The sequence below is a fragment of the Lissotriton vulgaris genome, chromosome 9 (assembly GCF_964263255.1).
Source record: "Lissotriton vulgaris chromosome 9, aLisVul1.2, whole genome shotgun sequence".
Taxonomy (NCBI): Eukaryota; Metazoa; Chordata; class Amphibia; order Caudata; family Salamandridae; genus Lissotriton; species Lissotriton vulgaris.
The window spans coordinates 143,494,780-143,512,860 of NC_141697.1; the positions used below are offsets into that span (position 1 = coordinate 143,494,780).

The 18,081-nt window shown below is 46.4% G+C and overlaps 1 protein-coding gene across 1 annotated transcript in view; it reads left to right on the forward strand.

Annotated features, from left to right (window-relative positions):
* Positions 1-18,081, forward strand: part of SPTBN5 (spectrin beta, non-erythrocytic 5) — a 2,284,272-nt gene that overhangs the window by 1,810,723 nt on the left and 455,468 nt on the right. The window contains exon 50 of the mRNA XM_086937224.1: positions 5,445-5,535. Within this exon, the coding sequence (XP_086793350.1) occupies positions 5,445-5,535 (91 nt within the window). The remainder of the gene's footprint in view (positions 1-5,444; positions 5,536-18,081) is intronic.

The following is an 18,081-nucleotide window of genomic DNA, read 5'->3' on the forward strand; positions in this document are numbered from 1 at the left end:
AACTCCACCGGGTGAGCATTGTGGTCATACCACTCTTTCATTACTGCTGACTGGCTTCCAAGTTGTCAGAAGCTTGCTTCCACAACTTTGCCATTTGGCTCCGGAAGGCCAGCATGTAGCTCATCACATCCTGGGGAGTCTTTCTGGGAGACTTTTCCCATCCATCCTTCACCAGGCTGAGAGGTCCACGCACAGGGTGCCCGTACAGTAGCTCAAAGGGGCTGAAGCCCACTCCCTTCTGCGGCACTTCCCTGTAGGAGAATAGCAAACAGGGTAGGAGGACGTCCCATTTCCTTCGCAGGCTCTCAGGCAGACTTCGTATCATGCCTTTTAAGGTCTTGTTGAACCTCTCTACCATTCCATTGGACTGGGGGTGGTATGGAGTGGTGAACCGGTAGGTCACTCCACACTCCTTCCACATTGACCGCATATATGCTGACATGAAGTTGGTCCCCCTGTCGGACACAACTTCCTTGGGGAAACCCACTCTGGTAAAGATCCCCATCAGGGCCCTAGCCACAACAGGTTCAGTGACAGACCTCAGAGTAATTGCCTCTGGGTACCGCGTGGCGTGATCCACCAGAACCAGGATAAACCTGTGACCAGCTGTAGTTGGTGGATCCAATGGCCCCACAATGTCGATTCCCACCCTCTCAAAGGGGATGCTAACGACAGGAAGTGGTTCCAGGGGAGCTTTCAGCTTCACCCCTGTCTTCCCACTGGCTTGACAGGATACACACATCCGACAATATGTGTCGGAAGCCACTTTCATCTGAGGCCAGTAAAAGTGGGGGACAAGCCGGGCAAAGGTCTTGTCCTGACCTAAGTGTCCAGCCAAGGGAATCTCATGAGCCAATTCTAGAAGAAAGGCCCGGTATCGTTGAGGGACTACCAAGGCCCATGATGAACCGGGCAAAGGTACCTTGGTTTCACTGTAGAGGAGTCCGTCCTCCCAGTAAATATGGTAGTGCCCTGCAACGTTCCCTGCTGCCTGGGCTTTGGCCTGTCGCCTCAGTCCCTCAAGGGTAGGGCACTCCTTCTGGCCCTTACAGAACTCCTCCCATGTAGGCTCTCCCTCCACATGCCACTCAGCAGGGATAGGTAAGTCCTCCAGGGAGACTACTTCCCCCTCCACGGACTCCTGGCCCACCACAGCAGGTGGCCAATCTGTCTCATGGGGCATGGAAGCAGAAGCAGGCTTCTCCTGACTTCGGGTCTCTCCCTTTTTGGCAGCGGGCTGGGCCATTGTTCCAGGCTCCAGCCCAGGCGAACTCCCTCTCCGGGTAATCGCAGACCTTGTGCTTGCACAGGCCCAGTCAGGTGTACCCAGCATCTCCGAATGAGTCCGGTATTCCACCTCCTTCCAAGCATTGTGCTCCATGTCATTTCCCAGCAGACAATCGACTTGCACGGCAGGGCTTACGGCAACTCGAAGTGAACCTGCAACCCCTTCCCACTCAAAGGGAACCTCGGCCACAGGGTAGTAGCCCAATCTGCCGTCAGCCATCGCGGCGGGATGGAGTACGTGTGGAATCACCTGCTCTGGAGACACCAGTTGACTCCTTACCATAGTCATACTGGCTCCTGTGTCTATCAGAGCCTCCCCTCTTTGGCCATTGATGGTGATCCATTGCCCATATTTGGTAGTATTTAGGGGCACCTGGATCTTAGGAACCATCTCCCGATCTCCCAGGGACACTAAGGTGACACCAGCCCACTCACCCCCCTTATCTAAGGGCAACTCCTCCCCGAGCGCTACACTAGCTACTCCCGGGGCTTTTCCTCCGGTGGGAGGGGGTGGTCTCTTTGGGCACTTGACATCTCCTTTATAATGTCCAACACCACCACACTCAAAGCAGTGGACAACCCTTGGCTGCTGGCTTTGGCCAGGATGAAGGTTCCTGGGCGGGTTAGCCTTAGGGGTGAATCCTGTTCCTTTTCCCTGGAAACTGTTTTGGGGACCTTTTGAGAACTCCCGCTTTTTATCTCCCCCCTCCTTCTTCTGGGGGGCGCCCTGTCCGGCCCTTTGGGAATCCCCTCCAGTCCCCTTTGAGGACACCCGGGTCAGATGTCCGCCTCCTCTGCAAGCTTCCAGGGGTTGGTCAGCTTGCTGTCCACCAGGTGTTGACGCAGCTCAGGAAAACATGTCTCGAGTAGGTGCTACTTGAGAATAAGGTCATACAACCCCTCATAGTCCCTCACCTCACTGCCTTATATCCAACCCTCTAGTGCCTTCCTTGCATAGTCCAGGAAATCCACCCAATTTTGTGTGCCTAATTTGTGACTTCCCCTGAACTTTTGCCGGTACTTCTCTGGTTTCAGCCCAAACTTCCTAATTAGCGCGACTTTCATGGTGGGGTAGTGGGTCTGCTCTTCCTGTTCCAGGCCCAATAATGTGTCCAGTCCCGTAGGAGGCATGTATTTGTACAAACCACCCCCCCAGTGTTTTTCCTGGATCCCATGGGCTCTTAAGAAGACCTCAAAGGCAGCCAGCCACTTGGCGATGTCATCCCCTGGGCTGTAGCTGGCAACTATATCTTTAGATAGGTAGGGTCTGGATTCCCTGGTCAGTTCTTTTGTTTCGCTGCCACCATTTGGAGAATTGGAGGTTCCTATCTGTAGGGCCTTGAGTTCTAGCTCCCTAAGTTTCAACTCGTGAGCCATCCTCTGCTCCTCCCTCTCCATTTTCAACCTGGCTAACTCCCACTTTAGCTGTCTTTTTTCCCTCCTGTCCACTAGTTCAGCTTCGGTTAAGCTTCTTCCGGAGAGACTGCTGCCTTCCCTTGAAAAGGTCCTAGGTCCTGGTAGTAGGTTCCCCATCTCAGGTTGGAACAATCCATCTACCCCTATGACTGTGTCCCGGTCCATCCCCTCTTCCTCCTCTTTTCCCTCTCCATGTGCCGCCACCCAAGCCCTCAAACTGGTCTGGAGTTCCCCCTTCTTGGCACCACACTTAAAAAATACTCCCATCTTCTGACAAAAGTCTCTAAGCTGGGCTGCAGTATAGATTTCCAGTTCCTCCAGAGCAAATTCCATTTTGCTTATGAGAGATATAGGGACAACCACTCGGGAAGAATTGGTTTAACAGGGGCAATTCGAAGCTACCTCCACCCACCACCAGGAGTAAATTTGGAAAACCAAAAATATAATTAGGGAGTCCGCAAGGAGAAAACTCCAGGTGTAGGCCTATGGAGTACACTAGGTTACTGTAGAGTGGACGCAAACACAGTTCTCATCCCACCGCTAGACACCAATTATGTTGGACCTGGGATCTACAAGTCACATAGGGTCGTTTGGCACTAAATGGAAAGGCTTACTTCAAAGGCACATGCGTTAAGTTTGCGTCACACCCTTCAGTAACATAATGTCCCTCCACTAGAAAAGAAAGACACCACACCTTCTTAGAAAAATACGGGCTGTTTTATAAAATTCTTTTGTTAAATTTTCTCCCTTCAGTAGTTCAACAATTTCATACACTGAGCATTTTGACCTTTCTCCCAATCGTACCCTGTAACACCACTGTGCTTTGTCGCTTATGCTTTACACATTCACTAGTACTCAGTTCAGCAACCCCTTAGCATTTCAAACTTCCCACAATGATTTTACATTACGATGCACTGTCTTAATTCTCAGATTCGGCACCTCTTACAACAACGGTTTGCACTTAAGAGAAGGTTTTCTTGTACAATGTTTCCAAGAACCAAAGGATTATCATCTATACTTAGATTCTCTTTTTAGGCGTTCACTAGTTGATTTAACCTATATCTGGCATCGAATTACAGGTGTTATTACACAAAGGCTCTTCACAGTCTGGTCTGCCAACACGCTCAGTTGTTAAGTACTCCGATCAAGTCTCTAGTGCCCTCCAAAGATTATCTGGTTTAGTTCCTCCGTGCTTCGGACCATCCAGACTTTAAGGCTGAGAATGTAGGTGTCTATTTTCGGACTCCCCCGCCTTCACCATAGAACCTGCTTACTTGTTTTAGCAGAACGCTGCTTCCCACTTCACTCTGCTTCACCAGGAATCCGCTAGCAAACCTCACCGCCAGCTTTGGGTGTTCCAGGTTGAGCCGTCGGGATCGCGTCTCGGCGTCTCCTCACACGAGTGCCCTCCATCACAAGCCGCACACTGGGCCTTGCGCAAAGGAACAGCATCTGAGGCGCAGGGCCGGCCTCCTTCTCACGCCGACGGCAATGCTCTCTGTAGGTTCCGCCCTCAAGCGATTGGGTCTCTAAGGCCACTCCGCCCCCTGACACTTTTGGATGGTGCTCAGTGAGCCTGCAAGGGGAACAGCGTTTCCTCAATCCGGCTCTACCATCTATAGTTCGCCCCACAGTGCGAACAGGGATTTGGTTTAACGCCGGTACCGGGTCCACAGCCAGGCTATCTCTTCCTCACACAGTGGCAATGCCCTCCAACCCAGGAGCGTGACAAGGAGGGGGCGTGAACCACTTTCTCCACCACACGAAGGTAACCGATGGAGCCCAGACTATGGGGCAGTGTCCAGAAAGACCCGGGTAAGGTTAAGGCTGAATATTTCTCTCAGTCCAGGCCTTGTTTTTCTCAAAGCTCCAAGGGCCGGTAATTAACTCCCTTGCCAGAGATAGTGGTTTGGAAGTCCCAATTCAGCTCAACCACTCTACCCTTTCCTTCTCCTCAGAGGTCCATCCTAAGGCTAGAGGTCAATTCCTCCTAACACGTCGGGGGACCCCAATCAGGTACAAGAAGAAGGTCATACAGCAGGGCCAGATCTGTAGGGAAGGGGCAGTGGCAGCAGTAAGGCAGCAACCCTCTGACAAGAAGTCAACCCTCTGAGCTTCCTAACTCTCTATCCCCACAGCCTGCACTCCGACTGGTTCTTTGGCTACACAAAATGGCTGACCAGGTTCTGCCCTTATATACCCCTAGCCTCAAGTGTCCAGAATAGGCCAGAAGTTTCTAGAGTCTCCCTGTTTTACCCTATGGGCCCCTGCTCCTGAGGTGACAGTTATGGCAGTTACTGACCTCCATTTTGTGTGTCTTGTAAATCTAGTCAGAAAGGCACCTAGGCCTCAAGAAAAAGACTATGAGGTGAAAGAGCACCTAACCCCTAGGTCAACACCTGAAAACCCAGTGGACATAAAAATTAAAGGTTTTGAGGGGCAAAAAGGGGACAAAAATAAACAAATAATTAGGAGGGACTACCCAAAGGGCAGACAGGTCTAACAGTGCCTTACTGCAACAAATTACTACAGGAATAAATAAACTATCCAATGCTGTTTCATAAGGGCCTGACTGGACGTGTTTTATTAATTATGTAGGAACATAGCTTATATGTTGTACCCCAAACTCACTGTTGTGGAACATTAAAACATATGTGCACCGAGAAGTTTAAAAGAAACATACTTAACCCTTTGATAATTCTTCATTTACAAATGGATTCTGTTTTCTTTTTCCTCTTCAGAAAAAGGAAGATGCTGGAGAATGCTGAGACCCGTGGAAAACGACTGGAGGAATCTAGATTGTTGCAGAAGTTCCTGAGGCATTCCTATGAGGTGACTTTCCCCACACATCTCACTTTAAATGCACATCTCTCTGCAGTGGGGCTGAAGTATATTTAAGCCATGTGCCTTTAAGAAGCTGGCAACTCAATTTCTTGGGGAAAACTGCTGCCAACCCAAATATACCATTGGGCGAATACCTGTCATTATACCTGTCCATAAAAATAAGTGGGTGGCTAAGAAAAAGTGCATGGTTGGATAGAAGTTTGAGTTTGATGCAGCATATGGATAATAGGCTCATTCAACTATTTGATAAAATGTATAAAAATAAGAGCATATTCACAAACTGCATTTTGTAGTATGTTTTTAGTACCTTAGTAGTACTATTGTAGTAAGGCTCCTACACTGTCAAACTATAAATAGGATTCCATGCCTGAAAGTGGAATTCATTTATATCCTATTATTTTTAATAATATATATATTACGAAATATAATGTATGTGTTAACTTTTCATCTAGGGTGAATTTATAACAACTTAGCAGCAGCTGGGCTGTAGAATAAATCCTATTAGCAATGGTATTGTGTAGAAACCGTTGTCTTTAATGCCACTTTATTCTCAAATCCTCAAATGTTTGTAGTACCTTAGTAGTACTATTGGAGTATGACTCCTACACTATCAAACTATTAATAATATCCTATGATTAAAAGTAGGATTCAGTTATATCCTACTATTGTATAATAGTAATCCTAAAGTAGTACAAAATGATATTCACAAACCTACAAGTGTAAATCTTCACCTCCACCTCTTCTGCCTTTTCTGTCAGGAGATCCAAACACATGTAAGCTTATTACTTAGGGGCTGATTACAATGAGTGTCAGAAATCCTGTGACTCATTGTCGATTTCACTTCCGACTGCCTAATTACAATCTAGGAGTCGGAATTGAAACCGGCCCGTAATCCCAATCGGCGGCGTTCCCGTCGTTGGTATTACAATGCTTGGTTTCCGACAAACTTTCCATGCCAAGCTTTCCGACATGGAAAGCCTATCGGAAAGTGAGTTTGGGGGCCCCTAGCAAGGCCCCCTCTCCTTGCGACCTCTGGTTGTGGACTGACATGGTACCTATGGTACCCCCTGTTGATTCCTGCACTGTGTATCAGGCATCTTGATGTGCCTGCCACGTGGTGCAGGGATGAACACAATCTCCCATTTCTTTATGGGTATGGGAGCTTGTGCTATGGATAGTTTATGGCCGTAGCACAAGCTCCACTTTGAGAGATAGGAGTATCCGAACGCACCATCTGAGGTCGATTGTAATTGAGGTGTTGGATCCGCTGACTGAGGTTGGCCGGTCCCTAGACTGTGACGGTGTCCGACATCGTTATAAGGCTCTTAGTAGTAAATGTAGGAGGGATAAGGGGGTGTAACTGGAAAGAGGGGCATACTTACTCCTAAATGGGAGGGCTTTAGGGAGGAGTAAAGAGGGGTTCAATGAGGGCAGGGAGGGGTTTATGGAGGGGCATTCACCCTGCATTAAGAGTAGCCCACTGCTATTCATAAACTGCACTTTTAAAAGTTACTTCAGTCAAAAAGGGACCCAAAATACTAGTACATTGCTATAGCTCAGAGCTGAAGGAAGTATTGCACCGTACGTGGCCAACTACTGGTACTGCAACACCCTCCAGTACAAAATAATGGCATTAGGGACTTAAAATAAAACCTTTTGGGGAAGCAATGTTAAGTTACATGTATTTTTTTTTTAATAGTTACAATATAAATACATTTAATTTAATGTTAATGTAATAATAATTATAAAATATTTACACAACCCTTTATGAATTTATGAATGAATGTAGCATCAACATGATTTAAAATATAATTACATTACTCTCAGTTCTATACATGTTTAAGAATCGTTAATGCATAACAATGATTTAAATTTCTTTACTTTAATCAGAATTTGTCTTTTAATTTAAGCTTTACAAAAACTGTATTATTCATCTTAAGTTAATAGTGCTGTAGCAGTTTTATTATCTTTAAATATAAATAATTAATTTACAGTAATAATTAACATAGACATAAAACTATTTAAACTATTATGAGTTAAATAAACATTTTTCTTTTCTGTATACTCTAACATAGGTAGACTTCACAGTCAAGGGAACATTTAAAAAATGTATTTAATTTTATAATAAATGATTACAAAATGTATTGTAGGGTGTTGCAGTTTCTGTGGATGGCCATGTGTGGTGCTGGACTTAATGCTTACTGAAGTTTCTTTCTAGCCATTAGTAAATTACACTCTTAAATTCAGCTCCATCTCCCTTTTCCAGGGGTTGGCGACATATATGTTTACAATTTAAAGTAACCTTATCCTCAGATTTTGTAAATAGCCAAAATTAGTAAACCTACCTGGGGGGCAGCAGGGAAACTTACCGCCGTGACGGGAACGGCTCAGACCAGCAACCGGCAGCACACCAGCTCCAGCGCTCCACCAACTCCAGCGCTCTAGCACGCCGTGAGGTGAACGGCCAGCGAGAACCACAACTCCCAGGTGCCCCAGTGGCAGAGGCGCACCTGGGACGTCACCACAGTGCCCGGAGGCGCCAACAAAGAGCGGAGCGCCGAGCGCTTTGTGGGGGCAGCAGGGAAACTTACCGCCATGACGGGAACGGCTCAGACCAGCAACCGGCAGCACACCCGCTCCAGCGCTCCACCAACTCCAGCGCTCTAGCACAGTGAGCTGAACGGCCAGCGAGAACCGCAACTCCCAGGTGCCCCAGTGGCAGAGGCGCACCTGGGACGTCACCACAGCGCCAGGAGGCGCCAACAAAGAGCGGAGCGCCGAGCGCTCTGTGGGGGCAGCAGGGAAACTTACCGCCGTGACAGGAACGGCTCAGACCAGCAACCGGCAGCACACCAGCTCCAGTGCTCCACCAACTTCAGCGCTCTAGCACGCCATGAGGTGAACGGCCAGCGAGAACCACAACTCCCAGGTGACCCAGTGGCAGAGGCGCACCTGGGACGTCACCACAGCGCCCGGAGGCGCCAACAAAGAGCGGAGCGCCGAGCGCTCTGTGGGGGCAGCAGGGAAACTTACCGCCGTGACGGGAACGGCTCAGACCAGCAACCGGCAGCACACCAGCTCCAGCGCTCCACCAACTCCAGCGCTCTAGCACGCCGTGAGTGAACGGCCAGCAAGAACCACAACTCCCAGGTGCCCCAGTGGCAGAGGCACACCTGGGACGTCACAACAGCGCCCGGAGGCGCCAACAAAGAGCGGGACGCGCGCGGGCCGCGCCTGGCAGAGGGCGGGCCGTCCGGGGCAGGAGGAGGCAGGGCAGGGCCACGCCACTTACATCATCACCATCGCCCCTCCACTACCTAAGGTACTGTGCTTTTGCGATCATTCATAATGGGGAAGAGGAAATCAATGGAGGGTGTCATAGATGTGCCAAGCTCCCGGGTGAAAAGGAGAAAGTCCAAGAAAGCTACTAAAGTCACAAAAGCACCCAAACATGCGGGAGAAAACTGTGTATTGACACGCTTCGAAGAGTTGATTGAACATTGTAGTCTCATTCTCACATCCAAGCCACCATTAGAGAACATCTTAATAGATATGGAAGGGGATGATGTAACTGACTCAACGCAGAAGAAAGGCAAACGGGGTGTGACTGTTGTTCCTGGGATGTTTTTGAAGACAAAGTCTAATCCTAATATTGATGAGCACATAGGGGACACCCCACATGATGGCCCAACCATATAGACTCTGAGGTTGAAAATTCTTCTCATAGCCCGCTTAACCCACTTGTATTGTGCTCAAACAGGTACTTACCTCTTACAGACATTGACTGTTCTGATAAAGAGAATGGGGTTCCTTTGACCCAACAAACACCATCTGATGCCTACCATGGCCAGAGATTGGAGGTTAACCAGCATATACCCACTCCAGAAACTGGGAATGATATTTCTGAACTCTGTAGCCTAGTGAACCGTCTATGTAGCTTTATATATTGCATGCAAGATAAAGTTGACATTTTAACTTCTAAAGTTCACAAGGTAATCACTAATGGGAACACTTGCCCCACTTGTAATCCTGTTATAAAACAGTTGAGCACTGGTACTGTTGAGAAGCAAAAGGGAACACCCCAGTGTCCGGTACCACAGCAGCATAGGGGTAGTACCCAGACCAAAGCACATATTTTGCCTACTAAACAAGGTAAAGCAACAGAGGTGTCAGCAAAGCCCCTACCAGTGAAAACATCTAAACCCAAATCTCCTGAAAGAGCTAAAAATAATGGGCACGCAAAGCTCACTGATAAGCCTACTAATACCCCTATCACCATTAGAAACACCCCAAAAATTATTCCCGGGAGATGTCCCTCCCTGTCTCGACCTATACCTCCTGACTTATCTAAAGTATATATGGTGAACGTCCTCAAACTAAGTGTAGGCAAGAACCTGGAAACAAAAGATTCACTGACAAAAGAGGCTATCCACTGGATTAGGCATACCAGAGGATGCCGATCAGTGATAAGGGAAGACATCATCAGGGCTTCCAGGGTCTCGCATCCAGGACATGGGACTGATTGTATAGAAATTACATTTAAAAATGCAAATATTGCACAAAATCTAATAACGCTGGAGTTCAGGTCTTGCTCCCCCGATCATTCAACCATCCAAATTAGATCTTCACCCCCCCAACAGGGAAATGGGAACTCAATCACAGGGGGCAGGAGTGGACAGGTCATCCTTGGATTTAAATGATTGACTAACCCCTGATGACACTAATGGCAAACATTATGACGATCCATCTCTATCCACCCTAATTGCACCACCGAGAACCCACACAGGAGCACTTTGTGCTCTTCAAGAAATAGTGGAGTATAGTAGGGAAGACATTCCATCAAACCCGAATTCAGATGTATCTGTACTCCAGGACATCCACACGAGAAATCCTTGTCACTTATTAGATACAGGGCTCAACAAAGGGGGAGTTAGTATATCAGACCCGAACCCTGATGCAAGTCGATTGACAGATTTTGACATATTTGGTTAAATTTTGTCATGGAATATTGCAGGGTTGAGTACCAAGGTGCAAAGCCCTGAATGGGCCTTGTTTGTCAGCCAGTTCACCATCTGTATATTCCAAGAAACGTTGCTCCTTGACCCATTATATCTCCCAGGGTTTTTTAATTTTAGTATTGCCGCTGTAAAAGGAGACAAGGGACGACCCTCTGGGGGACTAACTATTTGGGTCAAACAAGATTCTGGGATCATCGTAAAGGAGCTCACCTCTAATCACAAGGATATACAGATTCTCTCCCTTGTACTTAATAGAGCTAAGCCTTTATGCATTTATAATGTGTACGCTAAGAGCACAGGGGGGCGGAAGTCAGACACTCTTGTTGTCCTCGAAGGCCTCAATGAAAGATTTTCCCAAAACTCACGGCTTATTATTGCTGGAGATTTTAATGTAAACTTTGAATCATTATCGGGTGGCGAATCTCATTTTGTATATGACCAAGATAGCCAGTGGGGGGTACCTAAACAAGAACTGGACCCAGTAAAAAGATTGACTGATCTGGTGATCCAAATTAATTCAATTTGTCTGAACCAAGGACTAAGGGCAGTCAATGGAAGGACCCCGAAAGATCGGAAGGGTGCTGTCACTTTCAAGAGCGGCAACTGAGAAAGTAGAATTGATTACATACTAGTCCACCTTGAGGTATGGCACCACCTGGTAGACATGATGGTTGTTGACCGCCTAGAGAGTGACCACAACCCCCTTTGCATGTTCTTCTCCTACTGGGAAATTCCAGCGACACCAGAGGAGCCAAGTAACAGAAGCTCTCAACCTGTTGTATTGGCAAATGACATGCGCCACCTGAAGTGGGCCAAAGTTGCCCAAAATCAGTCAAACATTGACTTGGTTTTAAAAAATTTAGAGAAAGCTACTATGGAATTGAGCACCTGTTCCAACGCCGAACCTTTTACCCCTGAGAGAGAAAGTGCAAGTAAGGTCCACAAAACCCTCTTTTTGCAAATAAAAGGTTTATTTGTTAAACCAAATAATCCGAACAAAAATAGGACAGACAAATCTCCAAGATGGTATAATAAAGAATGTAGAAAAGCGCGGATGGAACTAGGTAAAGCCATTAAAAAAGGGTCCATTGACTTTGTTTTAAAAAATTTAGAGAAAGCTACTATGGAATTGAGCACCTGTTCCAACGCCGAACCTTTTACCCCTGAGAGAGAAAGTGCAAGTAAGGTCCACAAAACCCTCTTTTTGCAAATAAAAGGTTTATTTGTTAAACCAAATAATCCGAACAAAAATAGGACCGACAAATCTCCAAGATGGTATAATAAAGAATGTAGAAAAGCGCGGATGGATCTAGGTAAAGCCATTAAAAAAGGGTCCAGCACTTGTGTTCGCACTATTATTCATAAATCCAAGCGAGCCTGGGATGAAAAAAGATGGGAGGAGCTTAAGGAGGCAAGTTCCCACAAAAATTGTAAACAATTCTGGGACATTTTGAAATAGGGCTGTGAAGGAAGCCCCAAAAACCCCCAAAACTGGGTAGCCCAGGATGATTGGGTAACTCATTTTAGGCCCCAATATGCCAAAGGACCGGAACTATCGGTAGAACAGAGAGAAGGGATCGTATGTACCCCCTGTACGGAAGATGCATTTACTATCATGGACATCCAACGCGCACTAGATTCTATCACTCCTGGAAGGGCGCCAGGTATAGATGGTGTCCCTGCTGACATCTTCCTCAATAATAGAGAACCCTGGGGGAAGTACATACTATTACTGGCTAACATGGTAGCCAGTGGATCCCCAATACCCGAATCCTGGAACGGGGCGGAAATAATCCCCGTGTTCAAAAAGGGCAATAAATCGCTCCCAGGCAATTATCGCCCGATCAGTCTAATTGATACCATCCAGAAGATCTATGGCAGACTGGTATTAAATAAGGTCCAAGAATGGGAGCGGGAGATGGACATCTTGACCCACTTCCAAGCAGGATTTAGAACCTCCATAAGCACAGTCGACCAAGTCTTACATTTTTCAATGCTCTATTGGAAGGTCGTTCAAATTGGGGGAGGAAGTCTGTATGCTGCCTTCATAGATTTGAGGGCAGCTTTTGACCTTGTACCACGGTCCAACCTTTGGTTTGTCTTGAATGGCATGGGCATGCCCCCCACCCTTCTTTCTATGATTATCAAATTACATGAGCATAATTACGCCCAGATAAGATGGGGTTCCCCAGGACATGTTACTAATCAGTTCCCGGTAGAGTGAGGAGTGCGCCAAGGCTGCGTGCTAGCGCATACCCTCTTCTCCCTCTACATAAACAATGTAGCAAAGACCTTGTTGGAGGCAAATGTTGACGCACCAATTCTAGCAGGCGCTAAGATACCAATCTTAATGTTTGCCGACGACTGTCTCATTATTTCTAAGACCCCAAGTGGTCTGCAAAAAGCACTTGGGATCTTTGAAACATATTGTATTGACCATGGCATGGAAATTAACGTCTCAAAATCCAAATTTATGTCTTTTAATCAACACAAGTTATTCAAAGGAAAAGTCTTGATGAATAACCTACCCCTAGAGCAAGTAAAATCGTTCTCATATCTAGGTGTTACCATCCAACATGACCTACGATGGAATGAACAGATTGACCTGGCTACCCTCAAGCACAGGCAAATCGCAGGGGCATTGACCCGCGAACATGCACAATCCCTGACAAAACCGATGGCACCTGCAGTTAAAGTTTATAATGCAAAGGCCGTGAGTGCAGCACTTTATGGGGTTGAGATGTGGGGACAGGGAAACCTAAGTAAGCTAACGGCCTCCGAAAATAGGTTCCTACGAAATCTTGTTATGCTCCCACACAGTACCCCCATGGGCCCGGTTTTACAGGACCTAGGCATAAAACCAATTGAGATCATTGCAAATCTCCGTCCTGTATTGCACTGGCGTCGAATATGGGTAACGCCGGAGCTGAAAATATTTGCCATGGGACTCCTGGACATTATTATATGTGATGTCTTTCACCAGATAAAATGGCTCTCTGGAATTAGAGCGGTTCTCATAGAGCTGGGACTGGCGGAAACATGGGAAGACCCAATCAATGCTGTATTTCCATCAAAAAAGGTCCTCAAGGGCTTGTACTGGGAGATGATATCTTCGAAACACTTTAGGACCGTCCCCCCACTTTCACTAACAGGGGTGTTTATGGAGTTCAAGGATGAAACTCGTTTCGAGACATTCTGGGACGACATAACGAAGCCATTGGATAGAAAACTTTATTTTCAATTCAGAATTGGTAGTATACCTATCAGATCTTTTACATCCAGATGGTCAAACGCTGGAAGTAGCTCCTGTCCATTTTGCCCAGATATCAAAGAAACAGTTAGCCACTTACTAATTGTGTGCCCGGCCTACTCTGCCTCGCGCAGAGTCTGGCTGCGACCTATGGCTAAACTATTAGGCACTCAGAGCGGAACTGTGGCTACTAGAATTATCTGCACAAACCCAAGCCCTGTAATATATATAGCTGTGGCGAAATATCTAGGATGGGCCTGGATTATTAGAAGCATAAAATGTAAAGGGGTTGGTCTTTGAAAATGCACTTTATACATGAATACTTGATGTATCTTAAATTGGTCATTTTTATTACAATGAATTATCTGTTTTAAACTTTGTATACATTTTAATTCCATTTTTATATAAATTTTTATATGTAATGCTTTTATGACTATGTCTAATAAAGCTTGCTTGACTGACTGACTAGTAAACCTACTCCAAAGTGTAATATCATCTTAAAGAACCTGCCAGTCAGTAATTAGCCATTTAATAGCCCCCTTGATGAGTTGTGAACTTGCTCCTAGAGTTGTGACAAAGGCCTTGGCTGTGTGTGTGTGTGTTGGGGGGGTTGTGTGGGGCCCGTGACAGGATGACCTGTGAGCAGGCCCCACACAACCCCCCCAACAAAATTTCGACTGCCAAAACAGTGTAAAATGTGACTATTTATAGCTAAGTGTAGACTCAGATATGGAAAAGGATCTTTCTAAATGTTTATTTTCCCTAATATTTATAAACATCTGGGATCGCCATCAAATTGAATAAACTAATAAAATAATTGTTTAATTATCTTTCTATCCATTTGCATTCCTGCAATACAGTATTTGTATTTAATATCTCATCCCAAATTTTTCCTACAGAACAGCCAGCCTTGCAGCATTGAAAATAGTTTGGAACCTTGCCACTGTAATGGCATGTATAACAATAACATTTTACATGTCCTACCATTCACTCTGCCTTGAGGGCAAAATTGCTTACTTTGGGATAATTCATACATATTTAAAAAGAAGCGTTTCAAATGGCTTATTTTGACAGGCCTTATTTGCAGTTTCCAGGCTACAGATTGTCGGCCTGCAGTCATGTTTACATTGTCACAGTAGTGGATGGAGTGCTGCAGTCGACTTGTGACATTTAACTTACCATAGGTACACTTTGGTAGCATAGACTATGAATTCATAGATAAAATTAAATTAGTGGTATCCCACTCCTACCATGTTTGAAGAAGGAGGACAAGCACTTTAGGCTAACAGGGGTAAACTGCACAGAGTTCTGCAGCCAGTAAAAATAAAGGGTCCAGCACTGACTGCAAGGAAAAGGCGGATTGCCTACATCATCCAGCCTATTAATCTTGCAAGCCAGATAGTGGATGAGGGCCCTTCATTGCTGCCTAGGTCACAGTGGGTCCAGCATCAGTAGAGTCTTGCAGCAATTGTACAGATCTCCTATTCTGTTCATTTGTATCCGCACTGTTGAACTGACCCTTCCAACCTTTAGATGGTTCATCCAGTCAGCCTGTAGAATAAGGCTACTGTGGTCATTGACACCTGGATTGCCCACCTGAGTGATAGGATGGCGTGGGCACCTTTGGTCTACCTCGGAGTAGTGTCTGCACATAAATGTCCTCAACCTGCCGGTGGTCCAACTACCAATGAACAGATTTCTCCCTTCTATCTCCAACTGTCAGATTTTACCAGACAACACCACCACCATCAGTTATCTCCAGGGTGGTGGTGGGGGGGTGGGGGTCGTGGATTGCATTTTGGGAGGCAATTTGCCTTTGGTAGTGGGCGAAGTGTCAGGGAATCTCCTGGTGGTGGCTCATTTCGGAGACCCCCTCTATGAGAATTTGCAGGTATTTGCAGAGAAGTTATAATGACGATCCATTCTACTACCCAGAACGTGGTGAGAATGCACAAGGTAAAACTAAATACTAAAAGGAACGGGAAATTGGACTGAGAGATAGAGAAAGACAGCCAAAATGTAAGTCTTTTTAGACACCACTCTCTCAGGTTTTAGGTTTTAAACAACTACTTGGATAAAGGCAAATATTCTACAACATCTTAAGAACTCACTTAGGGAAATAGAATGCACAGGATTTTAGTATCAATTATAATTATTAAGGTGTTCTGCAATAATGGTATTGGTATGTAAGGTTCGATTTCCAGCTTCGGAATGGTGGACCTAAGCAAAGATGGAAAAAGGTGGTAAGTCCAAAGTCAGACATAAAGCCAGGAAACTACTGCACATCAAAGGAAACCAGGAAAAGGCACAGCAATACGACAAAGCCAAACAGGAGCCATAACTTAAAGTCAGTCAAATAGACAGATGCAATGGAGAGAACCACAACGGGGAAAAAATAACTAAGCTGAGGGAAAACAGGAAACAAACTGATGAAGCAAGAGAAATGCCAGTGCTCCCCCCCCCCCCCCCCCCCCCGGAAAGTTGCCAGGCAGCTTCCATTCTCCTTGTGGTGGTTTAAATAGTGCTGTTGCCTATCATGACCCAGATGTCCTACCCCTTAACCATGGCTGACATGCCACTCCCAGCACCGCAGCCATTATAGCCCAGTCCACCGCAGTCTCATAGGAAAATGCTTCACTGGTTTTGTTAAAGCAATCTCAGGATTATAAGCCTGTTACCGATTCCCTACACCCTTAGTGTGAGGGCAGATACTCTCAGTTGTGTTTCACTGGAAAATCACAAGTTAGCGTTGAATCCCTATATGATGCAGGTGATATTTCCCAGATTGGAGCTTCCATTCATGGACTTCTTTATCACTACCCAGAACAGGAAGTGAATGGTTCTCTTCCAGGGGATCCTCATCAATAGTCATAAGCACTGAGTATTCCCGCCGATTTGTGGGGACCCCGGAAATAATAAAAATTATAAATGGAAAACATATATATATATATATATATATATTTTGTAGGAGAGTAGGGTCTGCAATCCTATGATCACCCAGATTTTTTGCTTTTGTTTCACTGGTTTACGACTTTCTCTGGCTGTGGGCCTGCCAATCAGACCCACAGCCTGGCTGTTCTCTCTCTAAATTACAACGTGTACCCTAGGTGCATTTACCAATTGGTACTGGGCCACCTTGTCAGACCCTGTAACTCAGGGCATAGGTGTACCCAGGGCCTACCAGGGGCTGAAGCATGTATTATGCCACCCCTGGCTGGCCTCCTAAATTTGACACAACTGGCTGCATGACAGCTGGGGCAAAGTCGTGTAATCACCCTTTGCTGTAGATATAGTATACCTATATCTAACCCTAAAAATGGACACACAGATTCCTATCAGTCACTCCTATGGCAGGCCTTGACAATCCTGAAGGCAGAGTGCTTGAAATCGTGTGAGATGGTGCTCTGGCATGAGCTGAGCCTGTCTGCAGCTTGCGGAACCAAGTCCTAATAGCTGTTCCATGATAACGCATACCATATACTCTTAAGTGCATTATAATCCTCGCGGTTAAACCCTATTTTTGGTATTGCTTTATCAAAACATGTGGAGTAAGGTGTCATACGAATTGGAATACTAACCCCTCGCCAATTCTGGCGACAGGGTTAGCATTCCACCCTTCTAGAGGGACACGACATGTGAACCCCGGTTAAAGTTAAACAAAGCCTCAGCTCCACAAAATTGATGCTGCCACCACAGACACGAGTCTGACCCCCTGCAGCTAGGAGTCCTTCCAGCGAGGGGAGCCTGGACAAAGGGTTTCCTGTCGAGGGCGGTGCTAGCACCGTCCCAGACAGGGTTTTGTGTATCCTGGGTAGGCAGGGCTTTACAGGAAGGTGACTGCTGAGTGGCACCCCGGTGCTCACTACGCATAGGCCGGTCAGAACCAGTTCCAGGGGCACACCAGCCCCTGGCCTGGGGAAAGTCCGGCATGGGAGAGGGGTGTAACCACCCCCCTCCTAGTCCCACCCATAGGCAGGACCTAGTAACCGGGTCAGCCCCTTTTCTTAGTATAAAGATAGGAGCGGGCCCCCTGTTCAAATTAGATCATCTTTGGAATCAAGACACGACTTTCTGCGAAAGGACATCAAGATTTCTTCTTCAAGATTCTCCCTTGTGGCTAAGGAGTAGTCACCCTGCATCCGCAGGCACCATCAAGAACACTGCGGTCTGCTGCAAGTCCTTCCTCAGGAATCCGACGACCCAGCACGACGAGACCCGGCTTCCCTGGCACCTCTGACCTCTACTCACCTCTACAGCGAAGCTGAG